This window comes from Ahaetulla prasina, chromosome 1 (genome assembly GCF_028640845.1).
Source record: "Ahaetulla prasina isolate Xishuangbanna chromosome 1, ASM2864084v1, whole genome shotgun sequence".
Classification (NCBI taxonomy): Eukaryota; Metazoa; Chordata; class Lepidosauria; order Squamata; family Colubridae; genus Ahaetulla; species Ahaetulla prasina.
The window spans coordinates 116,549,993-116,575,386 of record NC_080539.1 but is presented as its reverse complement, the minus strand read 5'-3'; the positions used below and the strand labels follow the sequence as shown (position 1 = coordinate 116,575,386).

At 42.0% G+C, this 25,394-nt stretch overlaps 1 protein-coding gene across 1 annotated transcript in view; it reads right to left on the bottom strand.

Annotated features, from left to right (window-relative positions):
* Positions 1-7,074, bottom strand: part of LAMA4 (laminin subunit alpha 4) — a 145,037-nt gene extending 137,963 nt beyond the window's left edge. Inside the window, exon 1 of the mRNA XM_058173764.1 lies at positions 6,163-7,074. Coding sequence (XP_058029747.1) covers positions 6,163-6,363 — 201 coding nt within the window. The 5' untranslated portion in view covers positions 6,364-7,074. The remainder of the gene's footprint in view (positions 1-6,162) is intronic.
* Positions 7,075-25,394: the final 18,320 nt, after the last annotated feature.

Sequence of the window (25,394 nt, the reverse complement as noted above, 5' to 3'; positions counted from 1 at the left end):
GCAATTATAGTCACTAATCCCTTGGTTACTTCTTGGTTGGATTATTGCAATATGCTCTACATGGGACTGACTTTGAAGACCACTGATCCATAATGTGCCAGCTTGCTGCAATACTGGGCATCTCTCAGTTTGTCAATGTAACACCATTGTTGTGCAATCTGCATTAGTTTCCAGTTTCTTTCTGGGTATATTCTACATGGCACAGAGGTTATTTTGTGACTGCCTCTCCCTGAGAATTTCTGCCCATTTCATCAAATTGGATTGAACAGACATGATCCAGGTCCCTTCCTTTAAATGTTGCCTTTAGTGGGGCATAGAAATCATGCCTTTTCTGTAGTAGCCCCTCTCCAGTGGATCACCTTCTTCTTGAGATCTGACAGGTCCCCATTCTTTCAACCTTCTGGATAGCCAAAAAGAACTATTTTTACCCCTGGGTGTTGGGATAGTGAAGTTGGAATATGGAGATTGCATAGATGAATAGATATATATCAGAGGTGTCAAACTCAGTTTCATTGAGGACCGCATCAGGGTTGTGTTTGACCTTGTGGGGCCAGGGAGAGCGTGACCAGCTTGACATCACTCGTGTCAGGGACGCCTGTGGTGGCCCAAATGCCCTGCCAGTGAAAATGGGCTCCCGAGCTCCGTTTTCAGCTGTGACTTCCTGCAACCCTCTGCCAGTGAAAACGGAGCTCGGGAGGGCCGCCCATTTTCAGTAGCAGAGGCACCGCAGGCCAGTCCTTTGCTGTTTCCAGGGTTGCCCCATGGGCCAGAATTAAGCACCCCACGGGCTGGATCCGGCCCCCAGCCCTTGAGTTTGGCACCCATGACATATATGATCTTTTGTTTTACTGTTTATAATTTTATCATCATTATTAGTCATCAGAGTTGCATGCCACATGGCTGACCATATAAATCAATACAATAAAATAATAAAATAAAATAGATAGAAGCTGCTATAACAGTTGTTCATCACAGCTAGATAGAGAAGAAAAAGGGAAAGCAAGAAAAAGAAAACACAGAGTGAACAAAATTCTAATTCCACTTATCTAGGACGTGAGCCTTGGTGAGGTAGGAACCCAATGGACACCAAAATAATGCAATGTGTATTATGATATCACAATGGTATCTCTTCTTTTTTATACCCTCTACAAATGCTTATATGCTAAGTGATTTGTCGAGCAATGTCACCTCTGATACAAGCCATGACTGATAATGTTAACTTTGGATGCAACTGTAATGTTACCAGTTCAATACTATTATTAACTAATAGGATTAATTCTTACTATTAAAGGATAATTTGCCAGCTACCGCATACTCAAAAACACAAAGAAGTATATGCAGTACAATGCAGTGAGACATGATAGCAGTGTTCCAATATCTCAGGGGCTGCCACAGAGAAGTGGGAGTTGGGCTGTTCTCCAAAGCACCTAAGGGTAGAACAAGAAGCAATGGGTGGAAACTGATCAAGGAAAGAAGCAACTTAGAACCAAGGAGAAATTTCCTGACAGTTAGAACAATTAATAAGTGGAACGACTTGCCTGCAGAAGTTGTGAATGCTCCAACACTGGAAATTTTTAAGAAAATGACTGAGATGATGCAGGGTTTCCTGCCTGGGCAGGGGGTTGGACTAGAAGGCCTCCAAGGTCCCTTCCAACTCTGTTGTTATTATTATTATTGTTGTTGTTATGATGATGATGATGATGATGATGTGCAGATTTGTACATTGGGGAAACAAAACAACTACTTCATAAACGCATGGCACAACATAGGAGAACAAACATCAGGACTAGATTCAGCAGTCCATCTGCATTTAAAAGACACAGTCAGTCTTTTGAAGACAACAAAGTCCATATTTTGGACAAAGAGGATCACTGATTTGAAAGACGGGTTAAAGAGGCCATCTATGTCAAAATTGAACAGCTCTGTCTCAACCGAGGGGGTGGGATACGACATCATCTATCTCAGTTTACAACACAGCCCTTTCAGCAGTTCCAAGAAGGCTCCACACCCATTTGCACTACTCAGGTGACCCTGATGGCTCAGATAAACCTCCAGGTGACCTTAATGACCCACTAAAAGAATGCAAATGACCAGCTGTCTGCAAGGAGTATAAATCCTTCCATTTCCCATCATCCAGTCAGAGCTGAAGAAGCTTCTTGGATGGGAAGGGAAACATCTTAAAAAACAAACAAACACCCACCAACCAACTAACCAGAAAGTCCAGTTGACTCTTACAAAAGCACCTTTGGGACAACTATGATCTGGATGACTGAGAATCTCCATAACCTTTCAAAGAAGTAGTGCAAAATTGGAAGATGTGGAGAGACCTGGCCCATAGAATCACCAAGAGTTGGACATAGCTGAATGGATAACATCATAATCATCATTGGATAATGATACTGGTAAACTAATTATATGGAGTTTATGAATGATAGGATGAGCTTTATTTACCCATTGATGCTAGCTCATCCAAGAGTTTTGCCAGGTTATTAGGGTTGAAGGCAATCAGGATGAAAGGGAGCAAGTCAGGGCCAAAGGATAATCCAGCGAAAATGATCTAGAACCAATCAGATAATGAAACTAAGGAACAATTTCAAAAACTACAGAAATATGCTAAATATCCAACTCTGACAAGCTTATAATATATTACCATAAAAAAATCCAATACAAATCAAAACTAGATGGGATCCCTATAAAGAAAAAAGAAAGAAAGATGCATCCAACAAAGGCGCCATCTTAATCCAAGGCCTGGAAGAATAGCCAAGTCTTCAAGGCTTTACTAAATGCTATTAGGGTGAGGGCTACATGGATTTTAATTGGGAAATGGTCAGTCCCTCAAGTAACCTGGCTCCATGCCATGTAGGGCTTTATAGGTAATAACTAGAACTTTGAATTGCATCCAGGAGAATACTAGCAACTAACGCAGCTTGCAGAGCAGAAATATTATGGGGGTATCATCCCTGGTTTTTTTAGACCAGTTTTCTAGACCATTTGAAGCTTCAGATTAGTTTTCAAGGACAGCCCCATGTAGAGCACATTGCAAGTAGTCAAGCATCAAAGTAACTAGGGCACAAGTGCCTGTTTGAAAGGCTTCTTGATCTACGAAGCCATACAACACATGTACTGATGCAAAGATGGAGCTCTGGAAATCCCCGCTTAGTCAAAGTTGCCACCTTCCCTTTGAGCAGGAGTTATCAGTTCAGGAGGAGCCCCAGATGTGCTGTCATTCAGCAATGGCAATTGCCTTGCATTGGGGCTAATGATATAGCTGTGCATCATAATGCTTTGTAAGTCATTCAACCAAAGTCATGAATAAAATTTGTACTGTAAATTCAAATTGAGAGCATTGGACTGGAACCCAAAAGACAGTGAGTTCTAGTTCTCCCTTAGGTACAAAGCCAGCTGGGCCAGTCACTCCCTCTTAGCCTTAGGAAGAAGGCAATGGCAATATATTTCTAAAAAGGTAGCTGAGAAAACTGCAGAGATTTCTTCGTGTAATTGCCATGAGTCAAGACTGACTTAAAGGCAGCTAAATAAGAAAAATCTATAACTAAAAATCCAATTAATAACTGGATAAACATTTCTGTACACAGAATGCTTTGTGAAGACATTACTATATACATTAAACATCAATAGGATCATGTATATAGTTAATAATAATTAAAAAGACACATTAGAACCAAATTTCCACTGAATTTCCTGGAGAAACATGTCTGCTTAAAAATCCCTATGGAAATAATAATTCCTTCTGCTTAGCCTGCATCTTTATTCTTCCTTACCTATACTATTAAGGGCTTGCCTATGCTGTACAGAGATGTGGATATTAACTTGACCCAGATTTAATTTCCAACTAAAGCAGTGCCTGGTGCTGGCAGAAAAATATTTGCTTGGCTGCAGTTCCTTAAAAGTAAACATTTGTGGTGAAGCCTAACCCAATGTAAAAATGTGCAGGGATGGGAAACCCAAATTAATCTTATGCGTCCATTTAGGGGATTTTTGTGAGCTAAGATGTTCAGATCTTTCTGTTTCTACCTCACCCAGCCAATCAAGCAGTAAATCTACTGATCCTTGGGAAAAGAAGTTAAGCATAAGTTTTGGCCTTTGATTTTTTTATTGAGTCACTATCCCATATATTAGCTTATGAGCATTCTTTTATTAATGCTTGCCAGAGCAGAAAGGCAGGATAAAAATGAATAAATAAATGTATTTTTTATGATAAGGCATACTAATAAATTTGAGCTATTACATATTGCAAACATCATTCATCCAAAGCAGATAGTTTACTCAATAAAGAATAAGGTATTCCACTTTCAGTGGCTATTGGCAAATACTAACAAATGTATGAAATTTGCATCCAGCAATGGAGTGGTGGTTTGGTTGTTATACTTATAGCAATGCTTTATTAAATATTAAATTAAAGTTCCTGTTCAACTATTTGTCTGATTTGAGAGGTCCTTTTTTTCTGAACATGAGTATTGAGGATTTCACAAGAATTTCTTATTCATTCAAACTATGGAAGAATACCACAAGGACAAGAACGGCAACAATAATATATTTTTATAAATTCTCTATTTGCCTAATACTGCTTCACTAAAAGTTGAGCTGCAAACCAGGATGTTCAATTTAAAATCTGCTATACATGTATCTGCTAAATTTAGTAATAATAGTTAACGAAGCAATGCTTCAATCCTGGGAATTCATTCTGGGCTAAGCGCTGCACACTTTCTAGGTTATTGTCAAAAAATCTCTTCTTTCCCATGACCTCTCTGTCTTAATTTGCCTCCTACACAATATCACTTTTACAGGATATAATTTTTCCCACCCAAGTCAAATTGTGTTTTCCCCTCCCACCTCAGCTGTGAATTGCACTTAAACCAAAATCAATCAATGACAAGTATCCAAGATAGAAATAAAACCTACTGCATTATCATTACCTCATATAATTTACATCTTGAAGAAATATATTTTTGAGTCATTAAAGTACACTGCTGTCTTTATTTTCTTATAGGTAGAAGAACATTCTGTTGCAGATGGTCTTCAGGCATTTATTTTCTAAAGTTTGAGTGTTACGAACTTTTACTTAGAACACAATTGTTATGATACAAGTCCTGAACTCTGTAGCAATAACTTCCAAACAAGCAAGTGAAGTATTGATGAGGTTGCACACATTCCTCTAGATGTAACACAAAGTCTATAGGCTAAGGTTCTGTACCATACTACAGTTTTGAATTCTACTCAGTAGGATGTATAACTACTTCTGACATTATACTTCCAAACTGGGAGAATAGACCCATGTCATAGAACCTTAATACAAAGCCTTATTTTTATTGGTGTTCCTAATTTGTATTTAAGGAGCATGCAGTCCTGTACACACATTCTTTTCATGTGCAAAGTCCTTTCTTTTATACCATAGTGAACTTGAGGACTATTCTATGTACAAAACTGGAACCCTTGTTCCTAAGGGAATTTTGGAAGGTTAATCACATGGTGATACCAACCGTAATAAAGATTTTGGCTGGGGAAAACAAGAATATTATGGCAATCAAGAAATGTTCAAATTAAAACAAGGAAAATAAATATTTTCTCATAAGAATACATATTTGCCCATTAAACAGTATAATAATGTTTAGATGTCCATTGATTCACACAGTCATGAGACTGTGTGTTCACACTGAAATGAATGGGATGAACTGTATATTCATGCAATTAAACAAATCTTTCCTGTCAAAGACAGTGAAATCACCAGAGTGTGTTATTTAACCTATTTTTCTCTTTCCTGACAAACCAATAACTCTTTCCTCAAATCTTCCTGGAATTCCAGTAGGCCTTACAATCTCAACACAAGTACAAAACTTTCTTTCAAATGGAAGGTGGTACTGTAAGTTAGTTTACTTGAAACTCTTTGGTAGGCCAAGTTATTGTTTTTTTCATGAAAAGCCAAGCAAGCCAACCTGAATTTGTGGTACTGCACCAGGAGATGCACTTTGGAATTTGAAAGAGAATCTTTTCTAGCAGCATTTAAAAAGGCTTTACAATCTTACTAGCCCCACACTTCTGCTTTCAAGTGGAGGGCATTTGTATTACCCATTTGAAGTCTTAAACAAATACAAGAGAAAGCATACAAAGGAGGAGAAAGGTCAACAGACAGGAGAGTGACTGTACCTCAGCAAAATGCGACCAGCTCTGAAAAGCTACAGCTTGCTGCTGCCCTCTGAGAAGACTATTGTCTTGGCTACCATGGGCTGAGCTCTCTTCAGTGTCAAAATGAAAAGCGTTGTCCTCCGACGAAGCCGAACATAAGGAGAAACATCCCAGGAAAGAGAATATAGGGAAAAGCAGGGTCCAGGCCAAGATCAAAGCCATCTCCTCCCCTCACATTCAGCAGGGATCTTTCAGCTTCTTGCTTTTTGCTTCTGCTTTAATTGCCTCCCGGCCCACTTGGTTGAGAGGCGCCCCGGTTATTTTAAGTATCAGCTTCCAGATGTGGGACTTCTAAGTCAATTTGCAACAATTCCTTCTCAGAAGAGTGCCTTTGCGTTCTTTCTCACTGGCTTTCGGAGTCTGGAGTTCCTCTTTCTCCCTGGAGGCTCTGGCTGAATAACATACAGATGGGCAGTGCTTAGCAGAGAGTGTCAAAATGCAGATTGTATTCCAGGAAAGCAGCCCGAGCTGTGCTGCCACCTTATCTCCCCTCAGTCAGGATACAGGCTGAGTCTGGATTCAAAACTCTGGCTTCCGCCAACTTTTTCAGGATTGTCATTCCCCTTTCCCCTTCCAGCTTGAGAGCCACCCACGCAGTATTCAAGTCAGACCTCCCCACGCTTCCTCTTACATCCCCTACTCGAGACTTAATAAGATCTCGCTGATGATGGCTAACTTACAGGATATCTTTCAAAGTATCACAAGCATGGAAAATTTGAGATAGACCCACAGTCAGAAGGATGGTATGGAGATGTGCCTTTCTTTTTGTCATTTGAAACTTCAAGATGAAATCAGGTACCCAAGAAATCCTAGACGCAGGATCTTTGCTAGAAAATGGGCATCTTAACACTCTTTATTAGATTCTCCTTTCCCCCCATTTCTTCTCATCAAATCTGTTCGTTGAAAAAAAAAATCATTTAGTACCGATTTAGAAAATGGCTTCATTATGCAATTGCATGAACTTTTATTTACAAAGACCAACTTGTTTTCCTTTTCAAGAGATGCTTTGTGAAGTGGCTGAAACAAGGCTGGTAGTGTATAAAATTCTGCCAAGTAATTGACTAGGAACGGCCTCTCTATTTCTAGACTAAACCCCTTAGATCATGACATCATTTTAAAGCATTCTATAGTTTCCAAGGCTCTTAGCAGACTGGCAACATTTCCATTAAAACATGGTAGTATTTACATAGGACTCTCTCTGCCTTGGTGCCTGCCATCTCCCAAGTCTTTCTCCTTGTGTCCAAGCCATTTGCCTTGTGAATCGAGACTCTGATAAAGTATCTTTGCTTTGATCTTTAACTCAGGTGTTGAAGAAAAATCATGTCTATAGAAAAACAAAACTTGCTACCATGCTTGAAATTACACTTGGGAGTAGATACAGACAGGAAAAAAAATCAGTCCCATTTCTTTGGCCATTTCCTTAAGATCAATAGAGCAGGCCTGCTGGTCCTATTCAGTTCAGCATTCCTTTTCTAATAATGAGATGCATTTAGGAAAGTTCAAAATCATGGAATACAAATGATTTGATCCTGACAATCTATATTCCATGCTCTGCTAACACCCAGACTTAACTAGTCCAGTACACTGCACTTACACAGGAATGGGGGACAGATAGCCACATTCCAAGTTAATAACACTGGATATAGCTATGCCCATCTAGCAGTCTGATGCTCTGCCTTGCAGAGTTTCTGCTAGTCCCCAGAAAGACAGGTAGGGGAGATCTTCAGATCTAGTAAAAAAGAAAAAAAGGCAATGAAAACACTGCAGTCCCCTTTTTTCTCAGTTTCAAAATTTGATCAATACAATAAAAATAAAATAATAAATAACAGAAGACCTTCCACAATCGCTGGGCGTTGTATCTTTCCACTCCTTTTCTTGAGACTTAGACTTCCCTCCACCTTGATTATTTTGTATTTGGATTAGATGGCAGACCCAGTGGTGGGTTTCCATTTTTTTTACTACCGGTTCTGCGGGTATGGCTTGGTGGATGTGGCATGGCTTGGTGGGGCATGGCTTGGTGGGCGTGGCAGAGAAGGATACTGTAAAATCTCCACTTCCAGCCCACTCCAGGGGAAGGTTACTGCAAAATCCCCATTTTCTCCCGATCAGCTGGGACTCGGGAGGCAGAAAATAGTTGGAGGTGGGGCCAGTCAGAATTTTTACTACCGGTTCTCTGAATTACTCAAAATTTCTGCTACCGGTTCTCCAGAACTGGTCAGAACCTGTATATCCCATCTCTGGCCAGACCAGAAGTCATTGTTTTGAACAGGTAAATCATGAAGGACAAAATCACCAACAGGAATAGTAGGACTTGAATAGACTGCTGGTCTGGCGCAGTGGTTAGAATGCAGTACTGCATGCTCACTCACTGCTCACTCCAGGAGTTTGATTCTGAAGGGCTCAAGGTTGACTCATCTTTCCATCCTTCTGAGGTGAGTAAAATGAGGACCCAGATTGTTGGGGGCAACATGCTGATTCTGTAAGCCTTTCAGAGAGGGCTGTAAAGCACTTTGAACTGTCTAAGTGCTATTTCTATAATGAATAATTGAGGAATCAAATATGGTGGATATCCATTACTTAATGGTTATCTTCATGATTACATCCACACAAAGGGAAGTGATATAGGAATCAACCCACCTGTACAGAGAATTGAACACCAGAACACCTTCTGTGCATGAGGCAGAAGTCTTCCAAAGTTCAGTGGCTGTATAATGGTCACAGGCAACTAGTGCAGGACAATATCTGCTGTTTCAAAAGGACAAGTATAAGACACACGCAATAAGAGATGATAAAGCCTATGTATTTCTTGTACTAGATAAATCAGCAGTCTTTCCTCTGCTTCATTTTTCACTTTAGGCTCAAACCATAATCTCTGTGCACTTGATGAAGAAAGAAAATTCTTTCCTTCTCATGTGTGGCTTGGCCTCCTCTTGGCCTTTGGTTCAATCACTAGTCGATGTATAATTCCTTTATATCTTCTAGTTTATATTAAGAAAATTCCTTGGCTTTGTCTACTGGCATCCCACGATTAGAATGGATAGGGTTACCCGTTTGATTGTGCTCAGCAGTGCATGGCAACATAAAATTGTCAAAACCAGAGAAAAGGGATCGTAGAAGAAAAAAAAATCCGAAGAAGTATTCGAAACACCTTCTATTCTATAAATGAGGCAATTACTGTAGAAAATTTATATTTCTGCTTTTTAAAACAATTACGTTTAGTTAGATTTTATTCTTGCTATTGTAGCTTTAAGAAGGAAAGCCTCATTTTTCCTTGTTTTACTTTTTCTTTTCATTGCTGCGCTACTTGCATTGCTATATTTATTTGAATTTTAGGCAGTGGTGGAATTCAAATAATTTAACAACTGGTTCTCTGCCTTAATGATTTCTTCCAATAACCAGTTCACCAAACTGCTCAGAAAGTTAACAACCAGTTCTCCCGAAGTGGTGCGAACTGGCTGAATCCCACCACTGATTTTAGGGAAGAACAAACTTAGCTCTGTGTTTTTCTTCTGCCTTGCTCCTCTATCAATGAATTTTCCTCCTTCCTTTTCCATGGTTACTTTAACACACTCTCAACATTATTGGATCTTTCCTTGTCACTTAGGAGATAGTTTAGAAATTACGGTAAGTCTTTCAGATGGCACTCAATTAAGATTGACTTTACCTGACTTGGAGTATACATTGCTTGAATTTCTTCTTATTTACACTTTTCAAGGCTTGTTAAAGGTCTGTAACTCAATAAGGACCATGAACTATTGTGTCTAGTTGGAGCACTGCCCTTAATTGGTGCCAATAGCTCAATTTCCCAACCATTAAAGTCCTTCAAGATGGTCCCTTGGCCACTGTTTCTATAATTTCCTCTCCATTATTTGCATTGTCCTATTGACTTTAAAGGTTGTTTATGTACAAGAAATGCATTTAAAACTTATATACGATTTCTCCCAATTCTATTTATTTATTTATTTATTTTGTCAATCATATATAAGATAACAGGTAAAAGTATAAACATAATTTGGATACATGAAAAGAGTAAGTAAAAAGGAATGTTAGGACAGAGACGGTAGGCACACATAAGTATGCATGCCCCTTACAGACCTCTTAGGAATGGGGTGAGGTCAACAGTAGACAGTTTAAGCTTAAAGTTTTGGGGCTTTGGGGAAGAAACCACAGAGTTAGGTAGTGCATTCCAGGCATTGACCACTCTGTTACTGAAGTCATATTTTCTGCAATCAAGTTTGGAGCAGTTTACCTTGAGTTTGTATCTATTATTTGCTCATGTATTGTTGTGGTTGAAGCTGAAGTAATCATTGACAGGTAGGACATTGTGATAGATAATTTTATGTACTATGCTTAGTTGGTGTAGTTCTAAGTTGTCTGAGCCCACAATTTGGAGTCTGGTGGCATAAGGTATTTTATTGCAGGTAGGGGAATGGAGGACTCTTCTCATAAAATATCTCTAAACTCTCTTGATTGTATTTATGTCCGATATGCAGTGCGGGTTCCAGACAGATGAGCTGTATTCAAGAATTGGTCTAGCAAATGTTTTGTATGCTCTAGTCAGTAATACAATATGACCAGAGAAAAAGCTATGCAAGATTAGGTTAACAACTTTTAGTGCCTTTTTGGCAATGTTGTTACAGTGGGCTCTGGCACTTATTCTGGAGTTTAAAAATGTAAATGGCCTTTGTTTCACCTGTCTATGCTATTGAAACATATATATGACTTTTCTTAACATATCTGAATGGGTTATAATGCAAGTGTGGATCCAACCTTGAACGAGTGCTGTAACAAAAACTATAAATAGTGTTCATATTTTTACAACTCATGGACCATAAAATAAGTGGAATTGGAATAATTGGATGCATCCCTTTTAAATGAGTCTATAATAGGTTTTCTTTTACAATTTAATGGAAATGAACCCTCCAGTCTCCAGGATCCACTATTGTGGAAGAATGAAAAGGCAACTTTCACTCTCTAGTCTTGAAAACAGTCTTGCAATAATTGAGGTCATGCAAAAATCTGAGGTTTGACCTCATCCAAAGATTTCAAAACAATATTGAGTATCTGGTTCACCTGAACTCATTTTTAATGTTTTCATTGGTTGCTATTTATGGAATTAAGAAGAATGTTTTGTTCATATTGGTTAAGGATCTTTTTCTTCTTGTTTGGGGTAATTTTATAGGTTTCTAATTAGCTGGTAGAATTGGTTTCTTTACTACTAGATTGCTGACTACTTAGAACTTTCCCTAACTTGTTATTACAATATAGCATATGGATCAAGGAAGTTAGAACAGAGACCAATTAGATAAGATTAAACTTCACCACCTATTCCAGGATAGTAATCATACCTCTACATTTTAATATTTCTCATTCACATCTGCAAACAGTTCATATACAAATAACTCACACCTGCTTTTGTTGGTAATATTCTAAACGTATAACCTCTATGTTTCTACCTCTTATCTGTGGTTTATTTTAGGGGGAAATGGCAAATGGATGTTCAAGTTTATGCATGGCAGTGAGATATGGTTACTCTGTATGTTACTCTGTAACTCTGTAAAATAACCCTTTTTCATAAAATGTACTGTGAATGCAGGTTGATAATTCAGATATAAATAATTTACTTCAAACAATTGCAACAATATCTCTACCTTGGAGAAGGTGTGGAAATATCTGTTCAAATGCACAAAGATTTTACATTCCCATTCCCTCCCCCAATTGCTTTTATTAGTTATCTTACAACAGCACTGCAATCTTTCCTTCCCCATGAAAGAAATAATATCAAACATACCAAGATTCCCAGAATTCCTTTTTATTCTGTTGCAATTTGAAGAAAAAGCCCGCTTTAGGAAGCTGTATGCTCTGTAATTGCATTTTTCCCCTCTTGGGCTTTCTTGATTGTGGCAAATACCTCAGAAAAATGATGATCGGCTCAAAGGCAAGTAAGTTCCTATTGCAGCTATAAAACACATGCACACTAAACCCTTCACTGAATATTGCTTTCAGTAAGCAAGATCTATTTCAGGAGGACAAATGTAACAGTAAGGAAGTGCTATATTTAGGGGAAAAAAAGAAAAGTGCCTCAAAAATATTGGAAGAAGATTTACAAACAGAAATAATAGCAATTTAGGAAATTGCTCCCAAGATTACTTTTGATGGATCTTTGCTGGAACAGCTCTGCACCTACACACTTGTCTTAAAGCATTTGCAGTCAAGCTACATCCTGAGAATAAGAGAATGTAATGTCAGTCAGTGGGCTGGCTGTAGCTAGGGAAGAGAAAAGATCTTCAAGGCATGCCTGATGGAGGCTTAGGAATTTAGTTGAAAACTGTTCCTGGAGCAGCATCTGTCAGCCTTTCACTGCCCAATTAAATAATTAGAACCTCCAAGTAATCCCTTCTCACAGTCACTCATGCCCTAGTCACCTCCCATCTTGATTATTGCAGCACACACTACATGAGTCTGCCCTTGAAAAGCATCCAGATGGTGCAAAATGCAGCGGCCCTCATGGTTCTGTGCAGACCTCAGTGTGCACATGTATCACCTCTCCTGTGGGATCAGCATTGGTTGCCAATTTGCTTCTGGGTGCAATTCAAGGTGTTGGTTGCACCTTTAAAGCCCTTTATAGCTTGGGTCCAGGTTTATCTGAGGGACTGTCTCTTGCCAGTCACATTCTACTCCACCCACTAGAGCGGGAAGGCAAGGAATGTTGCAGGTCTCATCCCCCAGGGAGATACATCTGGTAGGACCCAGAAGAAGGACCTTCTCTGTGGTGGCTCCCTCTCTCTGGAACATCATTCCCCCAGAGGTTAGAATGGCCTCCACTCTAACACTCTAACACTCTTCTGAAAGGCGCTGAGGACCTGGTTCTGTCAGTGGGTCTGGGGAAGCCACAGAGGGATAGAGCCCATTAAAATGGCTTGTATAAATATGTGCTGTCCCCGGGATGGGTGGGTAGCTATTATTTTATTATTTTTTAATTATTTTTTTTATTTTTTATTATTCTTATTTTTATAGGATGCTTTGAGTCACCATGGGCGAGTAGGCGGCAATATAAGTTTTCTAAAATAAATAAAACAAATAAATATTGTGAGAAAGAATTCTGAAAATTCAGATTGTGAGAATGAGGACTTTGTGGCAGATGATGCTCTTTCCTACCAAATTAAAACCAACCCTTCATCCAAATCAGGAGATGCCTCCAACTCCATTTTCTTTCCCAAAGAAGGAAGGTTGCCTTAGATTCGTTTACAATGATGTGAAAATGCAAGAGAGAAAAATGATAAATGTATAATAAAACTTGATCTGGAACTTAATTGATGGCTTGTGTGATGAATCAAGGTCATTTAACAATGTCTCTGCCTCGGATAAAAGGGTACAATTTCAGTCTATTAGTTCAGGTAAACATAGCAGATAGAACAGAATAGAATAGAATTTTTATTGGCCAAGTGTGATTGGACACACAAGGAATTTGTCTTGATGCATATGCTCTCAGTCTCCATAAAAGAAAAGATACATTCAACAGGGTACAACACTTACAACACTTAATGATAGTCATAGGGTAAAAATTTAACACTTAATGATACAACACTTAATGATAGTCATAGGCTACAAATACGCAATCAGGAACCAATATCAGTATAAATCCTAAGGATACAAGCAACAAAGTTACAGTCATAAGTGGAAGGAGATGGGTGATGGGAACGATGAGAAGATTAATAGTAGTGCAGATTTAGTAAATAGTTTGACAGTGTTGAGGGAATTATTTGTTTAGCAGAGTGATGGCCTTCGGGAAAAAACTGTTCTTGTGTCTAGTTGTTCTGGTGTGCAGTGCTTTATAGCGTCGTTTTGAGAGTAGGATTGAAACAGTTTAGGTCCAGGATGTGAGGGGTCTGTAAATATTTTCACAGCTCTTTTTTTGATTCGTGCAGTATATAGGCTCTCAATTATAATTCTATGCAGGGTAGTCTTCTGTAGATATGACCAGGATACTTCAATTTTATTTTGGTGATAGAATCAGAAAGCCATATAAATTTTCATCAAATTGTATTGGTTCTATGTATAGTTAATGGCTAACAGTTTGCAATGTATCAGAATATTACCCATTTGGAGTGATATTTCTATGGTCATTGAAGTGGGGAGGCAGATGATGACACATACATGATGGTATCCTTATGCAAATGCCATGGTTTACATAGTTGAAAGAGATATCTTGACCGAAATATGTAATTACAGTATTTGCATGATTGTTAATAAGCTTCTGTCATTATTTTGTTACCACTATTTTGCCATTTGCTGTGGACACCACTGATACTTTTTGAGTAATGTTCTACATTGTCTACTTTTGGTAACAGATAATTTGCTGAAGTGACTATTGTCTCCATTTAATTTGTATTCTGATATTTCAAAAAATACTATATCCAAACTGGCAATAGTTCATTTAGTTCAGGTTTTATTTTTAGTTGCAACTATCCACAAGCAGACATCAAAATAAAATAATGGACTTCTTCCCAAGCAATTACTGTAATATATTCAGATATATCCAAATATTTTGTGCTCCGAATTTGGGATTTCAGTTGAGAAGTTGATTGCTGTAACATAGTTTTATATTCTCTCATGAACCTAATAACATCATATTAATGTCTGTATAGTTCCTTTCTAACTTCATATTCTTAGGCAATAGTTCCTAAATTATTAGCCAAGATCTATTGGTAAATCAAAATAATATCAAGATTTCTTAATGTTTCAAGAATGATCTTCCTTGGGCAGAGTCACATTTTCCTGGATATAGCTGGATATTTAGGTTAAACAAACTGAATCAGAGCACAAAATCAGCACCTAAATGAACACCTAGGCCAGTGATGGCTAATCTTTTTGCCGTTGTGTGTCAAAAGTGCGAGCTGGCTAAATGAGCCAGTAATTGAGTTCACGGCTGCTATCAGTCCTGGCAGGGAATCTGCAGCTGCCTGCCAAAGTCTCCCTTATCTTGGGGTTGCCGGACAACCAGGAAGTCAGCAATCCAGCCCAAATGTTCAGCTCAATTCTCCACGAGTCAAAGAGTTCAGCTTACTTCTCCATGAGTCAAATAGTTCAGCTCAATTTTTGCTCGTCACGGTGCAGAAGAGCAGCCAAGGCTGCTTTTATACTCTGTGGGGTGTGGCTCCATGACTCAGCACTCTCTAGGCCTGCCCCACCTCTTCCTTTGTTGTAGCCGCTTCTTGTATCTCCAAAATATGGGATCTAGCCAGGCCTGGTTGCCATCAGCCGGGTCTGGAGGCGTGGCCTGGGGGGGAGAGTCAGGAGACGGAGGCCTCGTTATCTCCTCCACCTGGCCTGCCTCTGGCTCCTGGAGCTGAGCCAGAGGAGCCGGTGCTCCAGAGGTAAGTCCTGATGGCCCTTCCCCCTCAGTTTCTGAGTCCCTTTCTGGCAGGGGGCTCAGCTTGGGGGGCGCAGACACAACATCAGTGCATGTTTTGCTTCAATTGATTTTGCTCCATTTTTTTGCCAAAATTTTCCTCCTCTGACTGGTTTTTTAGTAACTGAAGAACAACAGAACATTTTGTTGCCTGCAACAAGTGCTTTTCATCCTTTGCCACATAGTGATCATTACTATTCCATCAGCTGCCTTCTTGATATTGAGTGCTTATAGAAATGAGTTTTTAAACCCATCTGAGATTCAACTACAGATAGTCTTCCACTTACATAGGGTTCATTTAATGTCCGTTCAAAGTTACAATGGCACTGAAAAAAGTGATTCAAAATTCAGATGGTTGGCAGTTGGTTCATATTTATGATGGTTGCAGTGTGCCAGGGTCATGTGATCCCCTTTTGCGACCTTCTGACAAGCGAAGTTAATGGAGAAGCCAAATTCACTTAACAACTGGGTTGCTTATAACTGCAGTGACTCACTTACCAACTGTGGCAAGAAAAGTCATAAAATGGGGGCAAAACTCATTTAACAAATGTTTTACTTAGTAACATAAATTTTGCGCTCAATTATGGTCATAATTCAAGGACTGCTTAATATAATATAACAGCAGAGTTGGAAGGGACCTTGGAGGCCTTCTAGTCCAACCCCCTGCCCAGGCAGGAAACCCTACACCATCTCAGTCAAATGGTTATCCAACATTTTCTTAAAAAATTCCAGTGTTGGAGCTTGTACAGGACTTCAGCATATTTTCTTTGACTTTGGCTTCTTATATAAGAACTGGTTATTGGTTGAAATGGGGGACAGGGACTATATTTTACATGCAGAATTAAAAAGGATCTCCTTATATCCTGAAAGTGGGTAACCTCATGCTTTCCCTAAAAGTTTAAGAGCTCCTTATCTGTCTAGCATTTCCATAATTAGCTTACTTCTTGGGGTCTTCTAACTCAAGAAACTACAGGTTCTCCTTTGAAAATGAATCTCTTGGGGGACTTGAGTGAGAAAAATAAGAGGGCTTTGTAACAAAGTCAACTACTGGGCCTAACATAGCCAACATTTTATTTCAGCCCCTCTCCTATTAGGAGCATTTAGGATTGTCCTAAAGTAAACCAAGGCTACAATATGCTCAACAGATGTTGTAAGTAAATAACATCTTCTCACTTTAGCTCCTTCTTCTGTCCACATGCTGGCTTCAATTACTTACACCATTTGGGTTGCCTTTGTTGTGGATGACATTCAGATGGGTGGGCTAGATGAGCAATCAGAATGTTATGAATATTCCGCAAACAAGGAAGTCCTTAAACTGGAATGTACGCAGTCCTCAAACAACAAACACTCAAGCATAAGCAAATATTCCCCTTCATCTTAAGCAGTCTCCAAGTTTCCCTTGGAAGTTTTAGAAGTTGGACTTTCTTACATGGCAGTCTTTTAGTCTTGACATCTCTTATCCTCTGAGTTTGTAAACAATTTGCTTATTTCAGCCTGTCCCAAGTTGATATTCCCCCGTTCTACTTTTTTTCATTGATTCCTGATTTCCTTTCAGCTGGTTTTCTGTGAACGAAACATGGACACCCACATCCCCATCTGCAAAGGCTGAAAAAAGAATCAATGATAAGAAACACATACCCATGGTTAAGTAATGAAATATTTCTATTTGGAAAAGATAACTGACAATTGTCTCTTTCAGTCAGGGAGACAATAATATTGACTATTGGCAATGCAGTTTTTAATTCACTAAAAATCAGTTATGTTAGGTGTAACAAAAATCTTGAATGATTTCTGAAACGAGGAGAGATGGAAGGTTCATTTTAAAACTTCATTTTAGGCTTTGTTGAAAACAAATGTCCTACCTTATTTGTAAGGGATTTGATGGAAGATCCAGATGTTTTTCATCCGTAGCACTGTCATGTACTGCTGCTCCAGTACCATTACAAAAAAATGCAACAAAAGATTGAACAGCTGAATTTTGTTGACAGTATTAAGAAATCTCCATCTTTCATCTGAATGAAAGAGGGGCATTGATTGCACAGTCACAGAAAATACCAGCATTGGGATTCAACCTGGCTAATGCTTGGATGAGGGACCACCAGAAAATTAGGAATGTTGACAGGATTAAGATGTTGGAAAAAACAACCCAAGACAAAAGCAATGGCTGTATTGTTGCTACAGTACATGAATGTATCCATGTAGCCACTGAGCATCAAGCTCATTAAAAGGAGACTTTGCCTTTTAGAATCAAAAAAGCAGAGACACTAAGAGGATGTCAGTTTTGTTTCCTTCAAAACATGTTACATAATTACCTGTTGCAGGAAAGGAGAGCAAAAAATAGAAAAGGTAGGAGCAGTCAATCAAGGTCACATGGAGTCCTAGCCCATGTCATCTGCTTGCAATATTTCAAAGAAGCAAGGCTTGTATGACTGTTCTATTGAAGGTCACCAAGATGACATTGGAATGACTATGGTGACTTTCTGAATCTGCAGCCCCCAGAGAGAATGACAGTCAATTAGAGCTTTCTTTCCATTTCCGGCATAAGCACAGAATGGTTTCTGCCAATCATTACCCCTTTGCTAGTCAACCAGCCAGCCAGCCAAGAGGGCTTTGTTTTGCCCTTTAGTTTGGTGCCAAATACAAATCCTTTCTGCTCCTAAAAAGGATAAACAACAAGCCAGCTCAGAGGAGCTCCATCCTTTATCATTAGTAGGTAATAAGAAATTAGCTCCTCTAATTACAGGTATTGTAACTATCACTTCTGCTGCTTGTGTCTTATAACAACAGTATCATCCTACTGTTTTTAGACTGATTAGCATAAGCACATTATCAAAAACATCAGAAAAAAATACAGTATCAGGCAAACCATGCAATATAAAAGTGACTGAGGTTTATAGGTAGCAAACCAGAAATACTGTGTTGTTTCTCTGTGTCATATAATATATGTGGGTATATGCATACTTTTGTATGTACGTATGTACGTATGTATTTAGTCATGTTTTTGTAGTGTATATTGGAGGTGGTGACTCTTTGGGAGCTCTATGCAATGAAAATTCATTTTAATGTATGCTGATTAGTATACATTCAAAGTGACAGTAAAGTTATTCTATGTTCTATACCAATTTGTTGTTTTTCAGTTAAAACCATTCATTTTTATTGTTTGGAAAACTTCTAATGGTCTTGGGACATTCTTTTGTCAATATTAAGGCATCAGTATCACAAAAGGGATGTGGTGGCTCAGTGGCTAAGATGCTGATCTTGTTGATTGAAAGCTCGGCAGTTCAGCAGTTTGAATCCCTAGTGCCGCGTAACAGGGTGAGCTCCCGTTACTTGTCCCAGCTTCTGCCAACCTAGCAGTTCGAAAGCACGTAAAAATGCAAGTAGAACAAATAGGGACCACCTTTGGTGGGAAGGTAACAGTGTTCCGTGTGCCTTTGGCATTTAGTCATGCCGGCCACATGACCACAGAGATGTCTTTGGACAGCGCTGGCTCTTTGGGTTTGAAATGGAGATGAGCACTGCCCCCTAGAGTCGGGAATGACTAGCACATATGTGCGAGGGGAACCTTTACCTTTTTATTATCACAAATCCAAATGCAGAATTTGCTTTAGAGCAGGAATGTCCAACCATGGCAACCTTAAAACTTGTGGACTTCAACTCCCAGAATTCTCCAGCCAGCATGGGGGAGTTCCAACCTCTTGAGTCCTCTTCGCGTCTCCCATTTCTTAATCACCCCCTTTTTTTAAAGACATGGATTAATATGATCATTTCAAAGAATGAGAAGATATTTGAAAACCTCTCCAAAAGATTAAAACCTTTCTTTTAAATGTTCTAGATATTTTTTTTTAATGTACACATTCTTTCATGAATGAAGGGGAATATATATGTGTCTCAGGATAATGTAGCAGTATCCAATCTGGTCAATCACCCGGATCAGAGGTTTTATGTTCCGTGCTTTTGGACTTGTGCTGGAGCCCATCTTCAGGGAACTTCTGAGAGAAGATGGGTTTCAGCACAAAAGCCTGGAAGACAAAACCTCTGGTCCCGGTGACCATCCAAAAGTCTGGAAGATAAAACTTCTCATTTCAGTGACTAACCCGATCCTGCTACATGTTTTTTATTTGTAATTTTGTTTTGGTGTACTGCTTGCCTATTTTTTTAAAAAAATAAAGTTCTTGAAACCCCTCAAACTGTTGAATCAGAAGTTGAATCATTATTACTGCCTGTCTTCCAAAAACAACAACAACAACAACAGCAACAACAACAATAATAATAATGATTTTAAAAAAATTATTATTATTATTATTTATTTGATTTTTATACCGCCCTTCTCCCGAAGGACTCAGGGCAGTGTACAGCCAAGGTAAAACAAACGGTACAATATACAATTAAAATACAGATTAAAAAACTTATTATATAGTTGGCCTAAAAACTTTAAAATATATAAAACTAAAAAACCCCTTAAAATTAATAATAGAAAATTTAAAACCAATAAAATTTAAGCCAGCCCCGCGCGAATAAATAGATGTGTTTTCAATTTGCGGCGGAAGGCCCGAAGGTCAGGTATTTGGCATAAACCCGGGGGAAGTTCGTTCCAGAGGGTGGGAGCCCCCACAGAGAAGGATCTTCCCCTGGGGGCCACCAGCCGACATTGCTTGGCGGACGGCACCCTGAGAAGTCCCTCTCTGTGAGAGTGTACGGGTCGGTGGGAGGCATGAGGTAACAGCAGGCGGTCCCGTAAGTACCCAGGCCCTAAGCCATGGAGCGCTTTAAAGGTAGTGACCAAAACCTTAAAGTGCACCCGAAAGGCCACAGGTAGCCAGTGCAGTCTGCGCAGGAGCGGTGTTACACGGGAGCTATGCGAAGCTCCCTCTATCACCCGCGCAGCTGCATTCTGGACCAACTGAAGCCTCCGGGTGCACCTCAAGGGGAGCCCCATGTAGAGAGCATTACAATAATCCAAGCGAGAGGTAACGGGCACATGAGTGACTATGCACAAGGCAACCCGATCAAGGAAGGGGCGCAACTGCTGAACCAGGCGAAACTGGTGGAAGGCCCTCCTGGAGACGGCCATCAAATGATCTTCAAACGACAGCCGTTCATCCAGGAGAACACCTAAGTTGCGCACCCTATCTTTGGGGCCAATAACTCGCCTCCAACAGTCAGCTGCGGCTGCAGCTGACTGAATCGGGGTGCCGGCATCCACAGCCACTCCGTCTTGGAGGGATTAAGCTTGAGCCTGTTTCTCCCCATCCAGACCCGTATGGCTTCCAAACACCGGGACAGCACTTCAACAGCTTCGTTGGGGTGGCCCGGGGTGGAAAAGTACAGCTAAGTATCATCAGCGTACAGCTGGTATCTCACCCCAAAGCCACTGATGATCTCACCCAACGGCTTCATATAGATGTTGAACAGAAGGGGCGAGAGGATCGACCCCTGCAGCACCCCACAAGTGAGGCACCTCGCGGTCGACCTCTGCCCCCCTGTCAACACCGTCTGCGACCGGTCGGAGAGATAGGAGGAGAACCACCGATACACGGTGCCTCCCACTCCCAATCCCCCCAACCGGCGCAGCAAGATACCATGGTCGATGGTATCAAAAGCCGCTGAGAGGTCTAATAGGACCAGGGCAGAGGAGTAACCTCTGTCCCTGGCCCTCCAGAGATCATCCACCAACACCGGAAGCCGGACTGGAACGGGTCTAGATAGACAGCTTCATCCAGGTATTGGGGTAGCTGCCGTGCCACAGCACTCTCTACAACCTTCACAACAAAGCGATAATTACCCAAAATAGCTGGGTCCAGGGAGGGCTTCTTGAGGAGGGGTCTCACCGCCTCTTTCAAGGCGGCAGGGAAAACCCCTTCCAACAGAGAAGCGTTGATAATCCCCTGGAGCCAGCCTCGTGTCACCTCCTGAGTGGCCAGTACCAGCCAGGAAGGACACGGGTCCAGTAAACATGTGGTGGCGTGGAGCCTCCCCAACAACCTGTCCACGTCCTCGGGAGCCACAGGGTCAAACTCATCCCAAACAGACTCAACAAGATGTGCCTCCTCTCTCTCGCTTGGATCATCCCAATTTCGGTCCAGACCATCCCGGAGCTGAGCGATTTTATCGTATAGATAACCACTAAACTCCTCGGCACGTCCCTGCAAAGGGTCATCCCGCACCTCCTGATGAAGGAGAGAGCGGGTCACCCGAAACAGGGCGGCCGGGCGGTTATCTGCTGACGCAATGAGGGTGGAAGCGTAGGAACGCCTTGCCTCCCTCATTGCCACTAGGTAGGTCCTAGAATAGGACCTAACTAGTGTCCGATCAGCTTCGGAACGACTGGACCTCCAAGTACTCTCTAGGCGTCTTCTCCGGCGTTTCATCTCCCTCAGCCCCTCAGAGAACCAAGGGGCCAGCTGAGATCTGCGCCGGGTCAGAGGCTGCAAAGGCACGAAACGGTCCAAAGCTCCAGCTGCGGCCTGTTCCCAGGCCACAACTAGTTCTTCAGCCGTGCCATGGGCCAGATCCTCAGGAAATGGCCCAAGCTCCGTCAGGAACCTCTCCGGGTCCATCAGGCGCCTGGGACGGAACCAACGTATTGGTTCCGTCTCCCTGCGATGGTGGGTGGCAGTTCAAAAGTCCAGGCGAAGGAGAAAATGATCTGATCATGACACCGGTTCTGTTGCTAAATCATCTAATTCCAGATCATTTAGCCACTGTCCAGAGATATAAATTAGATCCAGCGTGCCTCGTCCCATGTGCGTAGGGCCATCATTTACTTGAATCAGGTCCAAGGCCGTCATGGAAGCCTGGAACTCCCGAGCTGCAGTCGATGACAAGCCGGTCGATGGCACGTTGAAATCCCCCATGACTATAAGTCTGGGGGTCTCAACCGCCACCCCGGCAAGTACCTCCAACAACTCGGGTAGGGCTGTGGTCACGCAGCAAGGAGCCAGGTACGTGATCAACAAACCCAACTGATTCCTATGGCCCCACCTCACAAAGAGGGATTCACAACCGGCAATCTGAGGAACAGTGCCTCCCTCGGCTCTAGATCTTCCCTAATAATAACCGCCACCCCCCCACCCCTACATTGGGCCCTCGGTTGATGAAATGCTCGGAAACCCAGAGGGCACAGCTCAACAAGGGGGACCCCCCCCTCTGGGCCCAACCAGGTCTCCGTAATGCCCATGAGGTCTGCGGACTCCCCCTGAAAAAGATCAGAAATCAGGGGAGCTTTATTAACCACGGATCGCGCATTACATAACATCAACCGAAGACCCAAGCTCTGAGGATCATAGCTGCCCGAGGAACGGGTAGGGACTGAGGGGCCGGAGCACGTGATTGCTTTCAAACAGCGAGCACGTGCTCCCAACACTCGATGCGCCCCCCCCTCTGCCATATCTGCCTCTCCCACTTACCGTACAGATTGAATGATCCTCTAATCCTGGAACAAACCCCTCCCCCTCTGCCTTCAGACCAGATGCCATAGTGCCGCGAACTAGCACAGGGACTGGATCCCTCCCTGACGGGTTTTTTCCCCCACCCGTCATATCCCTCCCCCCCCTTAAAAAACCCTTATTTAAAAATCTATTTACAAATCCCCAAAAGTTCTTCTTGGCCGCATGCCACCTCTCTGGGTCCCAAGACCCTTCATTAAGGTAGGCCCTCGATAGCTTGGAGGGCCATTCCTGCGAGGCAGGGGAACCTCGCAGTCGTAATAGCTCGGCAGACGAATATCTCATGGAAGAGTAACAGATAAAATGGCAGAAGAGTTTCTGTCCCTAACCGGCGTAGATGTTGCAATCGTTCCGATAGTTCACCAAGACCCGACATAAGATGGTAATCCATTTGGGCAAGTTCAAGCTCCCGTAGGACAACAGATCTCATAATAGTCCCCGGGTCAGTGCCGCACAGCATCGGGTCTTGAAATCATAGACCATCCATATTGTCTGCTTCACCCCTGTCCTCATCATAGATAGAAAAAGACAGGCCGGGGTACCAACCCATAATCTGTTGAAATCCATGGGACCAAAAAGACCAGCCCAAAGTCCAGAGGGTCCAAAACAACCAAGGGGTCCGGAGGCCAAGTCCAATGACCTCCCTTTCGGAAGCTGACATGGTAATATTCCCTCAGTTATCGGCTGCCAAGATGGAAAGGTCGGCTGCCAAGATGGAAAGGTCTCCCTCGGATTCCCGGCATAGCACCGTCACGGGACAGGGGCTCATGCAGCACGGTGGTCAATTGGAACGACGCTAATACCGCCGGTGCTGTCAATGCCGTCCATGCCGCCACCACTAGAGCCGCCATTTATACCGCTGGGCCCAAGGCACCAGCGTGCCGCTGTTGAAAATTCAAGGCCAGGCCGCCTATATGTCGCTGATGGAAAACGCGACCAGAAAAACATGCCGCTGCTGGAGATTGCGGCAAAGGCAAGCCATGGCCGAAAGTCAGCTGGGGGTGGGGGATCGGCCGATATTCGGGCCCATGAGGATACCATCCCAAACGGCCCAACACACCGCTGCCGATGTTACCTGTGGCCGAAAACGGCCGAGAAACAGCTAAGTCAGGCCGGAGCGTCTCCTCACACCCCCAAAATGGCCACTGCCATCCGCTGCTCGTTCGAGAACTCCAGCTCCGCACTCAGCAGCCGAGAGCCCAATGAGGTCCAAAGACCTCGCTCTCGGCTGCCGGCATGATCACAAACCTGGGGCCGGAGGCCAAGCAGCCCGACGGTCGGCAGGATGGCATCGCGGCCCGGGGACACCCAGCCGCCGTCTCCACCGAGATCAAGACGCTGCCACCATTACGCGCATGCGCATGTCCTCAGCTGGAACGGCTGTCGTTTGAAGATCATTTGACGGCTGTCTCCAGGAGGGCTTTTCACCAAGTTCGCCTGGTTCGCCAGTTGCACCCCTTCCTTGATCGGGATGCCTTATGCACAGTCACTCATGCTCTTGTCACCTCTCGCTTGGATTATTGCAATGCTCTCTACATGGGGCTCCCCTTGAAGTGCACCCGGAGGCTTCAGTTAGTCCAGAATGCAGCTGCGCGGGTGATAGAGGGAGCTCCACGTAGCTCCCATGTAACACCGCTCCTGCGCAGACTGCACTGGCTGCCTGTGGTCTTTCGGGTGCACTTTAAGGTTCTGGTTACTACCTTTAAAGCGCTCCATGGCTTAGGGCCTGGGTACTTACGGGACCGCCTACTGTTACCTTATGCCTCCCACTGACCCGTACACTCACACAGAGAGGGACTTCTCAGGGTGCCGTCCGCCAAACAATGTCGGCTGGCACCCCCCAGGGGAAGATCCTTCTCTGTGGGGGCTCCTACCCTCTGGAACGAACTTCCCCCTGGTTTACGCCAAATTTCTGACCTTTGGACCTTTCGCCGTGAATTGAAAACGTATTTATTTACTCGCTGGCTTAAATTTTGTTGTATTTTTAAATTTATATTCTATATTTCTAAATTTTATATGAATTTTAATGGGTTTTTAGAATTTTAAATGTTTTAAAGTTTTGGGCCAATTGTGTAATAAGTTTTTTTAATTTTGTTTTAATTGTATATTGTATTGTTTGTTTTTACTCTGGCTGTACACCGCCCTGAGTCCATCGGGAGAAGGGCGGTATAGAAATCTAATAAATAAATAAAAATAAATAAATAAATAAATAATAAATAAATGTATTCCTGTCTTGCTTTATTTTGACAGCTGAGAATTGACTAGATTTGCTGAAATGCTAATCCTCATGCAGGTGTTGAAATCAATGGAGTCTTTCCAAAAACAAGCCGGCT